This window comes from Ictalurus furcatus, chromosome 4, assembly GCF_023375685.1.
Source record: "Ictalurus furcatus strain D&B chromosome 4, Billie_1.0, whole genome shotgun sequence".
Taxonomy (NCBI): domain Eukaryota; kingdom Metazoa; phylum Chordata; class Actinopteri; order Siluriformes; family Ictaluridae; genus Ictalurus; species Ictalurus furcatus.
Window position 1 is genome coordinate 24,334,017 of NC_071258.1, and position 22,121 is coordinate 24,356,137.

Here is a 22,121-nt window from a genome sequence, read left to right on the forward strand (position 1 = left end):
AACGTGATTTAAATGCTAGTATTCATTGTGCATAAACATGGTTCAGTTGTTCGTAATCATGTGACTTGGTGCATGACATGAACATGTGGTATGCAGTGACTGATGGTTGATGTGGTCCCATGCCACTAACCTGACAACAGCCTGTAGTGAGTGTAGTAATGCTTTCAATTAATAGCAGAGTGATGCAAACAGGGAAATGCACCAGTGCTGTTATATGAAATACTGTATCAGCACTCTTGGAATACCATTTCTCCAATCAAATTAGTGGACCAGAAACTAACTGTTGTGCAAATCACTTTATACCACAACACAATTAAACTCTTAATTCTGATTAGTCAGAAGTCGGGACTTTTTTGCAGATGCTCCACATAATCTTAGACTAATAATCAATACTATATATTGTTGGGGGGGAGGGGTGGTTTCTCTGTGTATATTATATATACAAACACGGCCCTGTGTTTGTGTGTGTATGTATGTATGTATATATGTATGTACAGTATCTCACAAAAGTGAGTACACCCCTCACATTTTTGTAAATATTTGATTATATCTTTTCATTAGCCATTAATGTCTAAACCGCTGGCAACAAATGTGAGTGCACTCCTAAGTGAAAATGTCCAAATTGGGCCCAATTAGCCATTTTCCCTCCCCGGTGTCATGTGACTTGTTAGTGTTACAAGGTCTCAGCTGTGAATGGGGAGCAGGTGTGTTAAATTTGGTGTCATCGCTCTCACACTCCCTCATACTTGTCACTGGATGTTCAACATGGCACGTCATGGCAAAGAACTCTTTGAGGATCTGAAAAAAAGAATTGTTGCTCTACATAAAGATGGCCTAGGCTATAAGAAGATTGCCAAGACCCTGACACTGAGCTGCAGCGTGGTGGCCAAGACCATACAGCGGTTTAACAGGACAGGTTCCACTCAGAACAGGCCTCGCCATGGTCAACCAAAGAAGTTGAGTGCGCATGCTCAGCGTCATATCCAGAGGTTGTCTTTGGGACATAGATATATGAGTGTTGCCAGCATTGCTGCAGAGGTTGAAGGGATGGGGGGTCAGCCTGTCAGTGCTCAGACCATACGCTGCACTGCATCAAATTGGTCTGCATGGCTGTCATCCCAGAAGGAAGCCTCTTCTAAAGATGATGCACAAGAAAGCCCGCAAACAGTTTGCTGAAGACAAGCAGACTAAGGACATGGATTACTGGAACCATGTCCTGTGGTCTGATGAGACCAAGATAAACCTATTTGGTTCAGATGGTGTCAAGCGTGTGTGGCGGCAACCAGGTGAGGAGTACAAAGACAAGTGTGTCTTTCCTACAGTCAAGCATGGTGGTGGGAGTGTCATGGCCTGGGGCTGCATTGAGTGCTGCTGGCACTGTGGAGCTACAGTTCATTGAGGGAACCATGAATGCCAACATGTACTGTGACATACTGAAGCAGTGCACGATCAGTATGCAGTATTCCAGCATGATAACAACCCCAAACACACCTCCAAGACGACCACTGCCTTTCTAAAGAAGCTGAGGGTGAAGGTGATGGACTGGCCAAGCATATCTCCAGACCTAAACCCTATTGAGCATCTGTGGGGCATCCTCAAACGGAAGGTGGAGGAGCACAAGGTCTCTAACATCCACCGGCTCCGTGATGTCATCATGGAGGAGTGGAAGAGGACTCCAGTGGCAACCTGTGAAGCTCTGGTGAACTCCATGCCCAAGAGGGTTAAGGCAGTGATGGAAAATAATGGTGGCCACACAAAATATTGACACTTTGGGCCCAATCTGGACATTTTCACTTAGGGGTGTACTCACTTTTGTTGCCAGCGGTTTAGACATTAATGGCTGTGTGTTGAGTTATTTTGAGGGGACAGCAAATTTACACTGTTACACAAGCTGTACACTCACTACTTTACATTGTAGCAAAGTATCATTTCTTCAGTGTTGTCACATGAAAAGTTATAATCAAATATTTACAAAAATGTGAGGGGTGTACTCAGTTTTGTGAGATACTGTATAATGTATTAACTTTCCAATTTTATATTTAAAGTGAGTTTATTTTGCTTTAGTAGTAAAAAAAAAAAAGCTTGTCACATGAAAAGTTATAATCAAATATTTACAAAAATGTGAGGGGTGTACTCACTTTTGTGAGATACTATGTGTGTGTGTGTGTGTGTGTGTGTGTGTATGTATATATATATATATATATATATATAAAATTAGAAGTTCATCTCTGAATGTCAGAGCTAGTTTGTGTTTGGAAGATGGAAGAAAACAGGATTGCCACAAATGTGCGTGTGCACACACACACACACACACACACAGAGAGAGAGGCAGTCTGATGTCTGACCACTTTTCGGGTGCTTTGCAGAGGACGAATGAAAATAAAACATGATACCAAGAGACTAGAAATGAGCCTTATAACAATATAAAATACTTCTATACATTTTAAAAAGAATACTAAAATGCATTAAGTACAACGAGTATGGAATACTAAATTTAATACTTCATATACTATACCTTGTACTACCTCTATACTCTTGTACTACCTTGCTTCAGATTAAATTAGTACAAAAGTATCATTAGAAGTAAACTGATAAGAGTACTTTGAACATACTAATAATACACTAGCCATATACATATACTGATTGTACTTTTCTTGAAAACAAGGACACATTCATACCTACTTTGTTTGGGATGGAACTTTTTTTTATTTGGTTCATTTTGTAATCACTCCACCCATATATATATATATATATATATATATGTGTGTGTGTGTGTGTGTGTGTGTGTGTGTGTACGTATAATATAATATATGTATACGGGAAGAGAGAGAGAAGAGGTGAAGGAGATGCTGGTAAGGGAACGACTGTTTATCCAGTATATAACATAAATAATACTAGGAACTAACTTGTCTCTTGGATGTTCCAAAACATTAAAATGTGAAAATGCATGATGTGTTGCTCATTAATAAATTAAACATTGTAATCACTGGAAAATTGCTGTGGTATAAGTGGAATAACACACTCCAGGCTGCGCGACTGTACAAAAATAGACCATCTCGGGGTGGAGTCACATAGTCAAAAATTATTTGACTGTTCTTCAGGTGTGATGTCATAATGCACACCAAATGTATACTGCTTAAATTTCCAGCACCACAAATATAAAATGCCTTCTTGCATCCTTGTTGGAAAGACTTTGCTAAGATGAATTAAAAACCATGGCTGTGTCTGAATATCCCTACTACCCTACTACATAGTAGGCGAAAAGCAGTACGCCAAAGGAGGAGTATGTCCGAATTCTCAGTATTCATAAACAGTAGGCGTTAAATACACGGATGACCTACTGCTTCTGCTGAGATTCGGCGGTATGAAACCACTGGACACTGTGGATACTGTGCTATCCCATAATGCAACGGGCCTGGAGCGGAAGAACTGTCAGAAGAACTCTGGAGACAGTGACCTCTGCTGGTGGGGAGAAGCTGGTCAGGTCCTAAAACTGTCGTGAGTTTAATTATGTGGAACTTAATCTTTGTGAAATCTTTATGGTGGGAAATGATTATTCCATTTATAGGTACAACCACAAATAATGTCTAAAGATTAATGGACTAAAAGGTTGTTTAAGGAAACAAAATTACTTCTACAGAATAACCCTAAAGAACCTTTTTCTGGCATCTCTGTTCCTGTGAGTGTAGAATGAAATGCAGGTTGTTCTGCAGGAATATCCTAGGTGCTTTTTAAATTTTGATAACATAAACACTGAATTTCACTGAGACTGCATCATTCTCTGTGCTAACACTTGTATGAGATGCCTGATGATTTTTTTTTTTAGCAGCCCAGGGTTCAGTTATTTGTTGCACACACATATATGGGTGGAGTGATTACAAAATGAACCAAATATGAACCAAAATGAACCAAATAAAAAAAAAGTTCCACCCCAAACAAAGTAGGTATGAATGTGTCCTTGTTTTCAAGAAAAGTACAATCAGTACATGTATATGGCTAGTGTATTATTAGTATGTTCAAAGTACTCTTATCAGTTTACTTCTAATGATACTTTTGTACTAATTTAATCTGAAGCAAGGTAGTACAAGAGTATAGAGGTAGTACAAGGTATAGTATATGAAGTATTAAACTTTAGTATTCCATACTCGTTGTACTTAATGCATTTTAGTATTCTTTTTAAAATGTATAGAAGTATTTTATATTGTTATAAGGCTCATTTCTAGTCTCTTGGTATCATGTTTTATTTTCATTCGTCCTCTGCAAAGCACCCAAAAAGTGGTCAGACATCAGACTGCCTCTGTGTGTGTGTGTGTGTGTGTGTGTGTGTGTGTGTGTGTGTGTGTGTGTGTGTGTGTGTGTGCACACGCACATTTGTGGCAGTCCTGTTTTCTTCCATCTTCCAAACACAAACTAGCTCTGACATTCAGAGATGAACTTCTAATTTTCTCCAGTCATATCTCATTTATTTCTCATCACTGGAGCTTCATCTTTCTTTCCCTCTCTTCATTCTAATCTCTGTCTGTCTTTCTGTGCAGGGTGATCTCTGTGTTCAGGATGAACTCGTTCTCTGTACAGCCTTCAGAGTGGAAAGGCGGCGTTCAGCATCGCAAGCACATTTTGTGTGCAGCATTTCACCCACCTCAGACCTTAGTCACTGGTACTTCTCCTTCAATTGCCCTCTAATTCTATGCTTCTCATATTTATATTTATTAATTTAGCAGATGCTTGCTGCGTTCAGTTCTCGAGACAGCTGCTTTAGTGGTTTCAAGCTGCTTCCAAGGTCCATGTGTCATTGGGCAGAATTTTAACCTGAAAAGTAACCTTGCAGGTGTTCGGTACTCCCTTCACAGTCCTCACAGAACAGTCTTTCAGTGTGCTTTTTTAGTGTACATTTTTATTCACTACCAGCTTTCCTGAGGATGTATCCCCAACTATATTTAATAGGGGCAGATATTATTTTTAGTTCTCAGCATACCAAGTCTACTCTATGCTAAAAAGCAGGGTTTTTGTAGATTTCTTTCTGGTAACTACAGTTTTGTACTTACAGTTGTTAATATACCCATCATACAGAGTGACAGTTACTGTGCCATGTTGGTTGAAACTTTCAGTGGTCTAGTGAACTGAATTCTGATAATGATGCCTAAAAGTAGGATTTTCAAAGGTTAGCATCCTTCAGAATGGGACAGTTTGTAATGGGAGTTTAGGGATGCATCAATACAGATACTGATCTCAGATATCAGTCTGATATACTCGTATACCAGGTGAGACTATGTGACATATCTACTGTACATTGCTGCTTTAATGAACAGACAACACAAACTGACAGTGATCTGGACATATTTCATGATTAATGATATAAATCAAAGGAAAGCAGACCACAAACTGTGCCCTTGTGAAAATAATCAAGAGAAGCTACTACAGTATCTTTCTACAATGCCAGTAGCCTCATTAAAAGAAACGCACACATGGCGCTTAAACAGTATCTTTTATAGAGACTGTGAGGGTGACAGCATTATCAGTGAGTATGTTCATTACAAATTAGGAAAAGGTAACATGCGAGGACACAAAGGGATTCCGTGAGCATGGAGCAATGAAGTGGTTCTGCAGAGAAACAGGCATGCATAAGAGCATTTCAGTTCTGTCAGCACTGAGCCACGTGTGCCTCCTTTCCCCTTGCTTGCCAGGGTCTACATTTTGTTAAGGAGCCAAGGTAGAATTCACTGTACTTTGCGATCATTTTTAATGACCATGCTCACTGATCCTGCTCAGCATTCTCAGGTCAGTTGCCATGATTGTAGGCCACAGTACAGGATGGGAAATGTAATCTCTAGTCTTCTTGGGCATGGAGCTACGGCTACCATGCAGCCAGCGGGGGGAAGGAAGCTCAAGGTGGAGCCTGAGGGGGGAGCGATGCTCTCTGCAAAGTCAGAGGGAAGCACGCTGCTCTCTGTGACACATGAGGGGGGAGACACATACGTCGTGCAGAAGAGAAAAGGGGCGATGTCTTCAGTGGAGCATGGAGGCAGAATGATGTCCTCAACAGGGCAGGGTGGCAGAGCGATGTCCGAAGAGGAGCCTGGCATGGTGATGTCCGAGGCAGAGCAGGGAGGTAAAGTGGAACTCTCGGCCGAACGGGGAGGCTGAGCGACAGCATCAGCTGAACAGGGAGGCTGAGCGGCGTCCTCAGTTGAATGGGAAGGCTGAGCGGCATCCTCCATCAAATCAGCAGGTTTAGCGAGATCCATAGTAGAGGAGGGAGGGTGGGGAAAGATCTTATGCATGGCTTGGGAGGCCGCCTCGTTGGCCCCAGGCTGGAGCCTGGAGTTGAGGTCGCCACATTTACCTACGGCTGAAGCTCAGCAGAGGAGACCACCTCGTGGGTCTCAGGCTGGAGCTCTGTACAGGAGGTCGCCATGTTGACTTCTGGCTGGAGCTCTGCAGGGGAGACCACCTCGTGGGTTTCAGGCTGGAGCTCTGTAGTTGAGGTCGCCACGTTGACCTACGGCTGGAGCTCTGCAGGGGAGACCACCTTGTGGGTCTCAGGCTAGCGCTCTGGAGATGAGGTCGCTACATTGACCTCTGGCTGGATCTCTGGAGATGAGGTTGAAACGTTGACTTCCGGCTGGAGCTCTGTAGATGAGGTTGCCACGTTGAGCTCTGGCTGGAGCTTGGCAGGGGAGACCACCTCGTGGGTCTCAGGCTGGAGCTCTGTAGATGAGGTCTCCAAGTTGACCTCTGGCTGGAGCTCTGGAGATGAGGTCGCCATGTTGACCTCTGGTTGGAGCTCGGCAGGGGAGACAACCTCATGAGTGGAGGGGAAGAGAGGGAAGGCTTGGTAATGACAAAACACAAAGGAAACTGAGCAATTACTTCACAAAGAGTGAGTGAATGGAAAGTCCTTAAATACTGTGGCTGTGATTGGGCTGTAGATTGGATGCAGGTGTACGTGATTAGAATGAAGGTGAAAGTGTTCTGGGAATTGCGGTCCATGTTTGCAGGCCGCAGTGCAGGATGGGAAATGTAGTCTCTAAAAAAGAGGACATATGGTTACCCTAACAAAAGTATTTCAGAGACCAATTTGTGTTAATTTCTACCAAATTAACTGTGCACAAAATTTATTTGCGCATGCACCAGTAGGTTGCCCATGTAAGCCATGACTGGTAAGAGAGAACCAGAACTATAATCAAGCAACTGTCTGTATTGTGTTCTGTCAAAAGTTTAATTTCTTTGGTTTTGAATGAAAAAAAAAATCCTTGTAGTATTCCCTTTATTTATTTATTTATTTATTTATTTTTACAAAATGTACCTCTAATCTGATTACTTTGCTTTTTGACAAAACCGTAACAGATTACAGTTACCAGTTCATGTATTCCGTTACTCCCCAAGCCTGTTAACCAGTGAAGTAAAATAGCTCCACCACCCAGATTTTTGGATGTGTTGCTACTGAAAGCATTTGTTAAATTTCAGTGATTTGAATATAAAGGCTGCATCAGAGTGAAGAGAAATGACAGTGGAAATTGTTAGGCAGTTTTGAATAAATATGGCTGCTGGGTGGATAAATAATGAACATCCAGAACAGCCATGCTATTTTAACATTTGTTTTTAACACTTCTCTTTCTAGCTTTATTGTGCTTTGACAATATATATTGATTTTGGGATTTATTTTTATTGTGTTTTGTATAGGTGGTAGTGATGGTGAGATTATAGTCTGGAACAACAGCACTGAAAATGCCATACGCAAACTGTACAAAAACACACAACAGCAAGACTGCAAGTTCAGCTCAGGTGTGTCTTTTTTTTTAAAAACCATAAACATAAATAGAAACAATTATATTATATTATAACAATGTAAGGTGTAGCAGGTAACCAGCCCAGAGTCTCCATTGCAGTCCTGAGCTTGGTTTACTGTTTGTGCAGAGTTTTGTTTTGCATATTCTCCCAATGGCAGTAGGTGGATTGACTATTATTAATTGATCATCTGAATGATGTGCCCTGCGATGGACTAGTGTATTCCCTCCTTGAGCATAGTATTCCTGGCATAGGCCCCGGATCCAACACGACCCTCACCAAAATAAAATGGAGAATAAAGATGAATAAATTGATGTTTTATAACACACCTCTTAGGGAATTCTCCTTTTTGCCTGATGAATAGTTTGGTAAAAAAAAAATTTAATGGATACTTTTTACATCAATTATTTTCCACCAGTCAAGACATGTTTGGCATCAATCTGCAACGTAGGACATGAATGAACCCGTCAATCATAAAATTTCATTTGCAGTCTCTTGAGTGGTGTAACAGAAAAGCAATCGCCCTATTGTCCAATGATTGTGAGTTCAAATCCTGATGATGCCACAGCCATCCAGGAGACCAAAATGGCAAAATGCTCCTTCTCCCCTGTCAATCAATGCGGCAATAGTCAATTGTGGGTGTTTGTGAGCTCATGTATGTGAAGGAGGGAACATAGCGCTTTCATCGGAGTGTGTTAAGCCTCCATGTGAAGCAGTATGAACAGTGGCATCCAACAACATGCATTCATGTTAAATACATCATTATTAAAAAGAATACTCGTATAAAATACAGGGACGAAATGCTCAAAATTACCTGCAACGTGCTTTGGAGAAAGAAAAGGCTTGTAGCAGTTATAAATTTTTTTGTTCCGATTTGCAGTAGTATATGGTATACAGGCACAATTTTGTACAAACAATGGATAGATGTCTTTTGTCAAAATATTTTTTTTAATTTGAAATGGCTATTCAGAATTCAGGGGAGGTGGGTATCGGCTAATGTAACAATTGTGTACAAATAAAATTGTGTTCTTGTGTTGTTTTAACTCTTGGACACTACAGAAGTAGTGAAGATGAATAATGCTTATTAAAATGGCTGTAAGAGTAAACTGTCATTGTTCTTCACTGCAGATAGCACTTTACCTAGTACTCCCAGTACTAAACGACCAACAGCAAATTCTAGTGAAAAAGACTCAGAGAATTATGTGACCAGACTGGCCTTTCTGGAAGGACAAAAAAGAGTTGCTGCAACAGGTAATGGAAAGAGAGGGAAATCTTTCACAAAGCACATATTACAATAATCTCTCCTAAATACACAGCATTAATGTCTTACAAAATACAACATAAATACACAATTAAACAAACAAATAAATTAAACATGTCTGTGTGACTTTTCTTTGAGGTGGAGCTGATCTAGTGTCATGTGGAGCTTCAGGCATTGTTTGTTTCTGGAATACAGTGAATGCTCGATTAGTTGGCAAATTTGTGGCTCATGAAGGCTCAAACTCCATTATAATGACTGTAGATGGCAGCAGTTGTTTCCTGGTCACAGCGGATATGAGTGGAGGGCTGAAGGTGTGGGACATCCAGGTACCAAAACTAATTTGTTCTACGAGATATCAAACACTACCTGAGGTCACTAACCCAATTAAAAGAGCTTATTCTTACAGACTCAAAGCAGTAAGGATATTAAGTGTTGGTCGATAATAAACCACAACAATTAAGGGTACTAAAATGATTTGTCCCATTTTTAAATAATTTATTCTTGAAGAACTTGTATGAGTGTTAAATAACTGATGAAATAAGAGCAGTGTAAGATGTGAATTATGAAAGACTATGGAACTTAACATTTTGCTATAACACCCTCATCTCTAGCTAACCTTCAAAATGTTGAAAGTAAATCAGAGCTGGGGTGACCTCTGACCTGCTCCACCATGCCTGTAGTGATGAGTTTTATCTGAGTGGCAATACAGAATGTCAACCCTATGGCCCACAGGGGTGCTTGACAGTTTGTGAACCCTTTAGAATTTTCTATACATTGGCATAAATATGACCTAAAACAACATCATATTTTCATACAAGTCCTCAATGTAGACGAAGAGATCCCAATTAAACAAATGAGACAGTTATTTTACTTGGTCATTTATTTACTGAGGAAAATGATCCAATATTACATATCTGTGAGCAGCAAAAGTATGGGAACCTCTAGGTTTAGCAGTTTAATTTGAAGGTGAAATTAGAGTCAGGTGTTTTCAATCAATGGGATGACAATCAGGTGTGAGTAAGCACCCCGTTTTATTTAAAGAACAGGGATCTATCAGAGTCTGATCTTCACAACACATATTTGTGAAAGTATACCATGGCATGAACAAATAAGATTTCTGAGGACTTCAGAAAATGTTGTTGATGCTCATCAGGCAGGAAAAGGTTACAAAACCATCTCTAAAGAGTTTGGACTCCACCAATCCACAGTCAGACAGATTGTGTACAAATGGAGGACATTTAAGACTACTGTTACACTACCCAGTGGTCAACCAACAAAGATCACTCCAAGAGCAAAACATGTAATAGTCTGTGAGGTCACAAAGGAACAAAACTAAAGGCCTCTCTCACATTGGCCAATGTTAATATTCATTAGTCCACCATCAGAAGAACACTGAAAAACAACGTTGTGCATAGTAGAATTGCAAGATGAAAGCCACTGCTCTCCAAATTGGAAAAATGTATTTTGGATAGATGAGACCAAAAGAAAACTTTTTGGTTTAAATTAGAAGGGTTATGTTTGGAGAAAGGGAAACAGTGCATTCCAGCATAACAACCTTATCCAACCTGTGAAATATGGTGGTGGTAGTAGTATCATGGTTTGAGCCTGCTTTGCTGCATCTGGGCCAGGACAACTTACCATCATTGATGGAACAATGAATACTGAATTACACCAGTAAATTCTAAAGGAAAATGTCAGGACATCTGTCTGTGAACTGAATCTCAAGAAAAAGTAGGTCATGCAGCAAGACAAGGACCCTAAGCACACAAGTCATTCTACTGAAGAATGGTTAAAGAATAATAAAGTTAATGTTTTAGAATAGTCAAGTCAATGTCCTGACCTTAATTCAATAGAAATGTTGTGGAAAGACCTGAAGCAAGCAGTTCATTGAGGAAATCCACCACCATCCCAGAGTTGAAGCTGTTCTGTACTGAGGAATGGGCTAAAATTCCTCCAAGCTGATGTGCAGGACTGATAAACAGTTACTGGTCATGTTTAATTGCATTTATTTCTACACAAGGGGGTCACACCAGATACTGAAAGCAAAGGTTCACATATTTTGCCACTCACAGATATGTAATGTTGGATAATTTTCCTCAATAAATAAATGACCAAGTATAATATTTTTGTCTCACTTGTTTAATTGGGATCTATTTGTCTACTTGTGTAAAGATCTGACGATGTTATAGGTCATATATAGAAAATTCAAAAGGATTCACAAACTTTCAACATGTCCATGAACTAAAATGTCAAGCTAGTCTTTAGAGGAAAGCAATATAGCAATCAATTATAAGCTATACCTCAAATGTCCCAGGCAATACAGTGTAATATATATATATATATATATATATATATATATATATATATATATATATAATATACAAAAGGCAACCAAAAAACATTGTTAGAAGGAGTGGGACTGAAAATGTATTGGAAATTCAGCAGTAAAAATCTTTGGAAATCATATGCTCACTGCAACTGGTCATGGAGAACATGGAGTCAGTGCTAAGTAACTGATTAAATAATTATATGAATGTCTGGTTTAGTTCATTTGCTACTAATACACAACATCACAGGGTCAAATTATGTTCTCACTACAGTTAATCTGCATTATTGTTCACTGGTAAGCAGACCAAAATCAGTGTTCCCTACTGTATTTAGAGGATCTAATACAAGCTCAAAAAGTCTTGTGGGGTGTCCCTGGTATGCAGTGGTTAGTACCTACCAAAAGTGGTACTAACCACTGCATACCAGGGACACCCCACAAGACCCGCCTTTTTGGAGATGCTCTAACCCAGATGTCTAGCCATCACAATTTGGCCTGTCAAAGTCGCTCAGATCCTTACGCTTACCCATTTTTACTTCTGCCAACACATCAACTTTGAGATCTGACTGTTCACTTGCTGCCTGATATATTCCGCCCCTTGACAGATACCAGTGTAACAAGCTAGTCAATGTTATTCACTTCACCTGTCAGTGGTTTTAATGTTGTGGGTGATCAGTATAGAAAAACAGAATAGAGTTTTATCCGAATAGAAAATAATAGATTATAATTTTTATAGAAAGAAGACAGCACCACAAACTACGTATTTACGTATTCACAAAATACTATAATTTCTATTAAGATCACAGACAAAAAGAAGCAGTGGATGTGAGTAGTTAGAGTAGAAATAGACACTAAGGAAAATAGTTAGGGTTAAGGTTAGGGATAGATAAAATATTTTATTACTTATACTTTTTATTACTGCAAATATAGCCAAGAGTAGAGTTTAAAATGAAGAACAAAGAAGTGTGTGGATAGGACAAACAATGCTGATCAGTGATTGGACTGAACCTGCTCTGTCAACTTGTATAACCAGAAGCTGTGATGTGAACTGGAAGGCCATATTGATTGCAGGACAGTCGCTAATGTCTACTCAAAAAGTCTCTAAAGTTCACCAAAAATAGTGACAAAGTCATTAAATTGGCAACACTGACCAAATCCATTCTCGCTCAGGTGGCCCTGGGCCAATTATTTGGTCGGCACCTGAGTGTGATTGCTGTGTTCACACCTGCCTAAACAAACCACACCAAAGAGGAGACTGCACCAGGATTTGGCTGAAATGAAAGCATATGTGTGCCAGCCTTGGAAAAGGAGAAATTTGCATTTAAATATTCCAGTCTGTCTCAGGTGCAGGATCAAAATGGACATTTTGATAGCTGGTATCTGATTATAAACTGAACTGATTAGGCTTATATCTCTTGCAGTGCAGCAAGTAACAATCCAATAACTTGATCAAGGTCAAACATTTACTGTCTGAGGAAATCACACTAAACTAGCAAGGTTTTAGATATCTTCAGACAGATTGACCATTTTTATCAGCACTGGCTCCTTGCCCAGTGTGATCTTTGCAGGACAATAGCCTAGACAAGATTAAAAATTAAATAAGAACATTTTCACATTTATTTAGTGAAATATTTACGGTTTCAGTGTCAACGTGTAAGGCATAGGAGATGCCAGCCTTGTGAATTGTAAGAGTAACGCTTATGCAAGCCTGACCCAAAATTAACCCAGTCCACTTGAAAGGAAAGAAATTATTTAGACTGTGTATCTACAAATTGCACCCACAAGTCCTACATTGACCTCATTAGAGAGCAATCACGGATTCAGCTTTCCTTCAGACATCTCTAATAGCAAATTTATACACATATATACTGATAGCACATTCATCAGTGATGTTTTGTGCAGGAGCAACACTCCCTCCTCTAGTCATCATGTCTGAAGGACACAATTTTCTGTCCTTGAGCCACAAATGGAGCCTGTCAGCAGAACCAGCATGATTGATGAAGGGAGAGCAGGGTGTTTGTCAACTCCTCATAACTTTCTGTGAAGTATAACAGCTCTCCTCAATGACGATAAATCACGTGTTCGCTTTCATTTTACTGCTTCAATAGCTCGTGATAATTTGCAGCCTCACATTTGGGCCTGCTCGTCAGATATAATTGCTTTACAGGCTGACATGTTGTCTCTGTGGCTGTGACACAAACTGATTCTTATTAACTGCCAGTGTACTAAAACCTCCACTGAGAACATTTCTAAGCAGGAAAAAGAACTAAGGTGTTTTAATGTAATTCCTCTTATTCTTATTCTAATGTAAATCTTTCTGTTGATGTAGGCTGAATCAAAGGTAATTCTGTTTCATTCATTCTGGTTCTGCCTCTGTATAATCTCTGATTCAGTCAGGAAGGTCTGAGTCCTCTAGCTAGGACTACTTTTACTAATTTTTTTTATTCATTAAAGAAGACACATAATACTTTTAACCATTTATAATTACATTTAATGTCAAGGAATGTGCACAAGACAGGTTAGTTCTTATTATTACTTACATTCAAGCAGCTATAAACAGTTGTTCCCTTTACTAGACTCTCTTTTTTCCCCTCTCTTGAAGTTAATGAGGAAAATGTGTTAATGCCATAACACAACAGTTTGTTGTGTTACTGAGAAACCGGGAAGCACCAAGTCCTGAAGATATTCCTGTGGCAGAAAACTTACTGACTGTTACAAAGTACTGACTCTGGAGACTCCTTCCATAAATGTTAAATAAATGTCTCCTTACAAGAAGTTTCAACATTTTAATAACAGCACATTTTAAATGATCCATTTATTTACATCATCATTATTTCCATGCAGTATTCAGTACAGAAATGCCTGTAAAATGGTTGTTACCAGTGGATATAAAAAATCCTACACACTACTGTTAAAATTGTGGGTTTTTGTGATATAATTTTTTTTTTAACCAATATAAATCATAATGTGATAATAGAATAATAAGATTTAGATCTGGGCACTGACTGGGCCATTCCAAAACATTGATCTTCCATCACCTGTTGTTGACTTGGATTTGTGCTTTGGGTCGTTATTGTGCTGAAAGTTGAAATTTGTCATGTTCAGATGTCTAACAGAGGTCTGCAGATTTTGTCAAAAATAGATGAAGAAGCAGAAAAGCAGATCACAATGCTGCCACCACCATGCTTCACCACGGGTATAGTGTACTTTGGCTGATAAGCTGTCTTATTTTTGTGCCAAACATATCTTTTAGAATTATGCTCAAAAGAGTCTACCTTGGTCTCATCAGTCTATAACACAGTTTGACACATGATTTGAGGTGATTAGGTGGGCTTGGACTTTCTTTTTCTGAGAAAGGGCTTCTGTCTAGCCAGCCTACCCCATAGGCCAGACATGTGAAGAAAAGAATAGGTTATTGTCACATGCAGGGTATGACCAGTACTTAACAGATATTCCTGCAGCTCCTTTAATGTTGCTGTAGGTTTTTTGGCAGGCTCCCCGCTAAGTGTTTGTCTTGTCCTTTCAACAATTTTGGAGGGATGTCTTGTTCTTGGTGATGTCACTGTAGTGCCTTTTTATTTCTTAACTTGTTGATGATGGCCTTCAGTGTTCCATGGTACATCTAATGTTTTGGAAATTATTTTGTACCCCTCTCCTGATCAATAATTTTCAACAATGAGATGCGATACATGCATTGTAAGCTCATGCTTTGCAGACTTTGGCTTCAACAGTCTGATGAAACCAAGAAGATGTCAAGAAAATCCTACAGAAACAGCTGATCTTTGTTTGGAGTTAATCAGAATCACTTCATCAATGACAGCTGTATGATAATTACTTTTGAACTTGAGTTTGAATGTCATTGGTTAGGTAATGAAAGTGGAAAAAAGCTAAAGAACAGAAAACTACCTGCAATTTTAACAGGGGTAGGCTTTTTATATCCACTGTATAGAAACAATAACATGTTAAAATGAATGCATTAATATAAACCCATACTTTCAGTTATCAGCAGGACTACTTTCAGAGTCATGTTATAGAAAATTAATCAACACCCTCTGACCTCTGATTAGATTTGTTGTAAACTGTGATAAATATAGAAAAAGTGTCATCTAAATGTTATGTAATCTGATGTAATGAATTGAGGGTAAGTATGTTTTAAAATATAGATACAAATCATTAAATGTATTCAAAATGCCCATCTTACAAACAAAGAAAGAATAATAACTCAAGCAGGAAAGTACATGCACATGGCAACACTGCCAGAAGGCATTGCTTTAGTCTGATGCAATTTCTTTTTCAAAATGGCAATTGAAGCTGTTTATAGCTGTAATATTTCAAAACTCTTACAATTGATTGTCTGTGTTCAGATTTAGTTTTATTCCCCCAAGACCACACTTAAAAAAATAATAAATCAGTCCATAATTGGCCTTGAAGTAGGAAAAAAGAAAGTTATGAGCATTCATGTTTTCAGCTTTCATACATTGTTAGGCAGATAGCGAACACAAGCTAACCTGACAAGATTTCTGAGGATTTTAAAGCCATACTTATAAATGTTCATAATCTTCCGTGCTAATATCCACCAACTGGGCAACAAGAGGAACCTGACAGGATATGTTTGGGGGGAAAAAAAAAAACCCTCCCTGTAAGTGTAATCAAAAAAGCGTTATTAAGCATCAGGTGCGGCTCAGTAACATTGCTAGGGTGTGTCTTTGAATTTACAGCATATATCTTTCAAAGACATTGTCAGTTATGTGGGGTTGTACTTTTTCTTTTTAGGATGTTGTAGTTTTTGTAGTTGGTTGTGCATCACAATGGTCAACTAGTGTTATTTTTATTGTGCTTTATAAATAAAGTGATTGATTAATTGATTGATCATGCTAGCGGGTTATCAAGCAGACTCTGTACATGAGCATGAAGGAAATTGAGCCCATAATTTTACCAAGATCCATTCTGAAAATCTGACAGAAACAGGCTTCTGCAAAATTAATACATGCATATTGGACATGAATTTGCACACAAAATCACCATTCCCAAAGAGAGTTTCAAATTGCATCACGGTTTCTAAGTTAATCAATTTGCATAGACTCTGCTCTAATTTACACCTTTAGATCAAAACACCCCAAACATATTCAGTAGTGTGAATATGTGAGACGGGCATGGTTTTTTTTTTGCTCATATGAAAGACTTAATCTTAGCCCCTGTTAGTAAATCAGCTTGCACATTTTTGTCAGCCTGAGTGTGTAAACATCAGATGAAATCACTTGAGCTCTGTTGTTCTACCTTCAGATTTTGAGTGCGCACTACACACGCTTCCTTAAATTTGGATAACGAAGATGATACACATTTCTGAGTTGAAGTTGATGACAGTGTGTTGAAAACGGTAATGAAACACATCTTCTCTCCCGGTTCTTCTTTTGTTTCAGAAATATTGTCTCCAACCATCTGAGAGTGTAATCAATCAGGCACCAGAGATGCTATCGAGCCTCCACCCTCATGTTGACTGCATCACTCACTTGGAAATATGCGTCCATAGTGGCCGTCTCTTTCTCCTCAGTGCCTCGGCTGATTGCAGTCTGGCTCTCAGCTACCTGCCTGGAGGAACTATAGGGACATTTGGACAGGTTAGTTTCACTCTGTGTAAAATAGGCACAGTGTTTGTACTTGTCAGTCCCAGTAAAGGAGGTATTTAGTAAATTAACACTAGCTACATAAATTTGCCAAACAGTTTCCTAGATTTTCCTAATTATTTAAAACCATTTACATTATCTATAACTTATTAAGTTATTAACTATTGTTTTGGATATGGTGACTTTAGTATTGTAAGGTTCTGTCTGGCATTTTGGTCGAAAATGAGTTAACCACATAAACTTCATCATGGAGGGGTCGGGGGTGGGGGCACATTATTGTCCTGAAGTGTTAATTTTCCAAAGTATCTTCAAACTTGCAGATAAATTTAATTTTACAAGGTTCTATCTGCCAGCCAATCATCATCCAGGATGAACATACTGTATGCTACATTACAGTAATAGAAAGTGTACAAAACAGGTACTGTACAGGTCTATTGTACTGGTTTGCAATATTATTTCATGGTAAAAATATTTAGGAACAACTTCAGATTTTAAAAGTGATTTTTATTTGTATTTTAGATATTAGGTTATACATTCAGGAAAATACAATAAATTCACTCAAAATGTTTTTCCTCTGTTGAGTTTGTTAATATTTATTAGTGAGACTAAGAGACTGCTTAATAAGAAACAGACAGATAGATCCTTACAAACCAAACACTATTTGATGTTATATTTGGCTAGTGTTCAAAAACTGTCCCATATCTCAAAATAGCACTTTCACCCATATAGACCTTATAATATTAAGGTCACAAGCTGATTTTATCAGGATAGACATGCATCTCAACATAAACTTTAACTGGCTTAAAATCAAATCCCTCTCCTTCCAATAAGTTGGATGAGGTGATTGGTCACACTAGCTAGCAATGATGGCTAATGCAACATCTACTGCTTTCCTATATCTAGGGTCAGAGGGACCACTGAAAGCTCTGTTAGGATATTAAGTCTTGGTGATGACATGAATACAGTTTGCAATAATAGAGCCAGCTTTCCTTTCAGGATGTGCACTGGAACCTGGTGGGAATCAGTGAAGTGTTTGTGAGGAGAGAGCAGGAAGTGAGCACAGAGGTTACCACAGAGAGTGGGACAGAAACAGATCTGCAGGAAACACAGCCTGGACAGAGCTCTCAACATGCTGAGAGATCAGAGAGCAATACACACACTGAGGAGGAGAAAGATTACACACTGTGAGTAAGGTGTGTGTGTGTGTGTGTGTGTGTGTGTGTATGATGTTGAGCAGTGAAGAAGAGATGCTGGCACAAAGTGTACAAGTCAACAACAGCATTATCATCACTCCATGTCTTTCTCCCTCTTTTATTTTCCTCCCTGCCACCCTCCCTTATTCCTCTTCACCTCCTCCTTTCTTTTTTCTTGCTTTTCTTTTTTCTCTCTCCCTATCCATTCATCATCTCTCTACCTGTTCCTCCCATTTCTTTTTCTTGGTTGTGTCCTTCCTATCTCTCACCATATCTCTTTTTTTTTCTTTTGTCCATCTTTTGTTTTCTCTCCACTCTCTCCTTTTTCTCTCTCCTCCCACCTTCATATCACTCCTTTGTTTATATCTGTCTCCCCCTTTATGCAGCCATCTTTCTTTCATACCCCAGCTCTCTATCTCTCTTGAGTTCATGTCCCCCTTCTGTCTTTCTTTTTTTCCTCCTCCTTTCTATAACTTACTTCATCTCTTTCCAGTATCTTTTCTTTCACTCATTCTGTCTATCTCTCTTTGTCCCCTCAGTTTGCACCACCTCTGTATCTTTCCTCACTGCGTTTTTAGCTTTCTCTCTGCTCTATCTCTCTTTATCTCAGGTACTTTCCAGCCAGCTAGTTCTCCCTCTTCCTTTTCTCTCATTTAATATGGGATAAATAGGAACCAGACAGATGTTGGGTAAATGCCAGCAGATGGCTCATTTCCACTTGAGAGCTTTTATTCCATGATTCCCATGCAAGCTCATTAATGTTTTCACATCTGGGTGATTGATAAAGTAAATTAAATACTCTTTCCTTCTCTGTCTGTTACTGTTAGCAGCTGATTTGATGCTGATTATGGAAAATCCATTCAAAAATGTGTATGGGTGTGTGTGTTTGCATGTGTGTAATTCCATTCACTGTTTCACACTCATCTGCTCAGAAATGGCCTTACTGTCAATGTTCTTAATGTGTACTTTCTTTAAAAAAAGTGACAGAATAGTAGTTTCATTAACTTTTTGCCCATCTTATGAAGTACGTGATTGATTATAATGAATTATCCATTTCATAACATGTTCTCAGTGATAAACAAAAGCAGCACGATCACTGTAGTGAGTGTGTGGTGTAATCTCTTCTCTACGTGTGTAGTGAAGAATTGTTGCACATTGGCTGAACTCTCTGATGGAAAGCTGCCATGTTCTTTAATAAAGCAGCAGGAAGTTAAGTTTAAAATTACCAGCCAAATTCATTACTTAGGCTTCAGAACTTGAATAAGAACGTGAAATATGACATTTTGTCCTTTCCTTTGTTCCTTGAACTCAGTAGCCTCATCTCATTTTGCCAGAATTCAGTCCAGATACTTTCACTTCAGAACTGCACGGTGTCATGTCATTATGAGAAAAAAAAATACATCAGCCAATCAGCAGCAGTAAAGGTAAAACCATAGGTCTGTTGATACAGTGCCATGCTGGACCAATAATCTTCTACTACATACCTTCGTATTCTATCATGTTTCAGATTTAGCTGTGTACAGTCATTTCATTACATTGTAGACACCCATAAAAAAACCATACATGGAAATGTACTCCTCCATTAACTATGTTCTTTAAATCCAGTGGCCACATTTGATTTTGTGATAATCACATCCAACCAATTGATTTTGACTTGGAAATAGTGAACAGTGTTCTTTCTTTGTGGTTACACAGTAACTGTAGCTTAAAACATGTGGTGATACAACATATTACATTAATCTGTGCTATAAAGTGGAAACAGTTTCTATAAATCTATAATAAACTATGAACATGTTTATATCATGTTATAATGCATTCATATGGCATAATTGTTATATACAAATGGTTATAATTAATTAAGAAAATTTTTATTATACATTATTAAGTACTGTTCATGTTACATCACCAAGCCCCACTTTGCATAGTGCATCATAAGAAGATATAATGATGATATAATGTGTTACATGCAATACGTATATTACTTTTAACAAGTAATAAATGCATTATAAACAACACTACAAACTGTAATGCCTTTTCATAAAGAGTTATAATGATTTGTAAGTGATTATACATATGGTTTTCATAGAAGCGGCATAGAAAGTAGAATAAATCACATTTTAAAATACAGTATTGTATTCAGTCATGAGCCTGGAGTTTTGCATACTCTCCCCATGTCCATGTGGGATTCCCCCAGGTTTTTTTTCACCTATTATAAATTTCCCCTAGGTGTGAATTAGTGTGGGAAATTGTGTTTTGTAGTGCATTGCTATGGACTGCCATCCCAACCAGGGCAGTGGTGGCTCAGCATACTCCATGGTCAAAGTAGCAGTTCTGTCAAATTTTAATGGAACTCACCACCAGCTCGTTATCATTGTATATATTGTGTTCTAGGCAACACAATACCCTTGATGATGACACCACAGGGCAGAGATCCAGAAGAATCCACAGAGCTTTGATCCAGCAGAATGAAAGCACACAGCTTCAAAATGTTAATGGTGTCTGTGTTACCACTATTGGTCAGTCACAGTTTATTCTCTCCTACATTTTTTTGTTTATGTACCTGTTTGCAGGGTTACACTCCCCACAGTTCGACTTTGTCACTGTATAAATGCTGAAATGGTATTTTATAAGTTGTGTTTATGGTTTAACTACAATCGGTTCCACTACCATGACCAATTGTATTTAATTTTTCAGACAGAGCCTAAAGAGTTTCCTGAGATTTACTGCTTTTTTTTTCCTTTCTCATGTAATACTTGCCTAAATGTTACTATGTATATCTGAAGGGGTGTTCAGCAAACTCCGAGTTGAGGAACTGGCTTCACTAGGAGAGCTAAGCAAACCTGACTTCATCATCAATCCTCATTTATATTTTGGGAAGATGTGGGATTCATCCTCTCCAACTCCTCCACCTCTTCCTGTGACTGGAGAAAGTAGGGTATATTCACAATTAATCAGTGCTTTCATTTGCTTAATTTCAATTTATGTTTATTTACTTATTTGGCTGACTTTTTATTTTATTTTATTTTATCTACAGCAACCTATAAGTGAGGCAAAATAAAAAATAGAGCTGTTTAAGGCAAGATCCTACAGGTGAATAGGGTAATAAAAACAACAACAATAACAACAAACAAGAGATACTGATATTACTATGTGTTGTTTTGCATTTATTGATGCAAATGAGACTTTGTCTAACTAAATATGCTAAAAATAAATTTGCTTATTTAATAAAACCAAGTCTCTTAATAAAACGAAGTCATTAAAATAACGACTTAAATTTGAAGATGCTCTCGGGAGAAAAAATTTAGGAATTCCATCAAGAAAATGCCATGCACTGTTATTCTAAAAAAAAATATTTAATGGCATTTTCCAGTATAGGGTCAATCATACATTTTTCAATATAGATCCAACAACAATCTTACTACTAGTGTGGAAACACATGAACCATTTTGGGAAATTCCTCTGCAATAACCTTCTAATTCTAAAATATATAGAGATTTTTGTTTTTTAATACCAAAAAGTTATTTTGAGAAACAGTTTTAAAAATACAATGTGGTTAATGTGTTTCCACTCTAGTAAGTATAGACCATAACTCTAGTAAGTTTAAAAGTTGTATAAAGGTGTAAAAGGTTTATAAAGGAAAATGACATACACCAGCTTTTCAGGGATATACAGTATCTCACAAAAGTGAGTACACCCCTCACATTTTTGTAAATATTTGATTATATCTTTTCATGTGACAACACTGAAGAAATGACACTTTGCTACAATTTAAAGTAATGAGTGTACAGCTTGTATAACAGTGTAAATTTGCTGTCCCCTCACAATAACTCAACACACAGCCATTGATGTCTAAACCGCTTGCAACAAAAGTGAGTACACCCCTAAGTGAAAATGTCCAAATTGGGCCCAATTAGCCATTTTCCCTCCCC

At 38.3% G+C, this 22,121-nt stretch overlaps 1 protein-coding gene across 4 annotated transcripts in view; it reads left to right on the forward strand.

The window, feature by feature from the left end:
- Positions 1–22,121, forward strand: part of LOC128606891 (WD repeat-containing protein 49-like) — a 58,491-nt gene that overhangs the window by 30,889 nt on the left and 5,481 nt on the right. For all 4 annotated transcript variants that reach the window (XM_053623419.1, XM_053623418.1, XM_053623421.1 and 1 more), the window contains 8 exons: positions 4,536–4,657; positions 7,684–7,785; positions 8,917–9,039; positions 9,188–9,375; positions 16,796–16,993; positions 17,996–18,183; positions 20,584–20,708; positions 20,976–21,122. In XM_053623419.1, the coding sequence (XP_053479394.1) occupies positions 4,536–4,657; positions 7,684–7,785; positions 8,917–9,039; positions 9,188–9,375; positions 16,796–16,993; positions 17,996–18,183; positions 20,584–20,708; positions 20,976–21,122 (1,193 nt within the window). The remainder of the gene's footprint in view (positions 1–4,535; positions 4,658–7,683; positions 7,786–8,916; positions 9,040–9,187; positions 9,376–16,795; positions 16,994–17,995; positions 18,184–20,583; positions 20,709–20,975; positions 21,123–22,121) is intronic.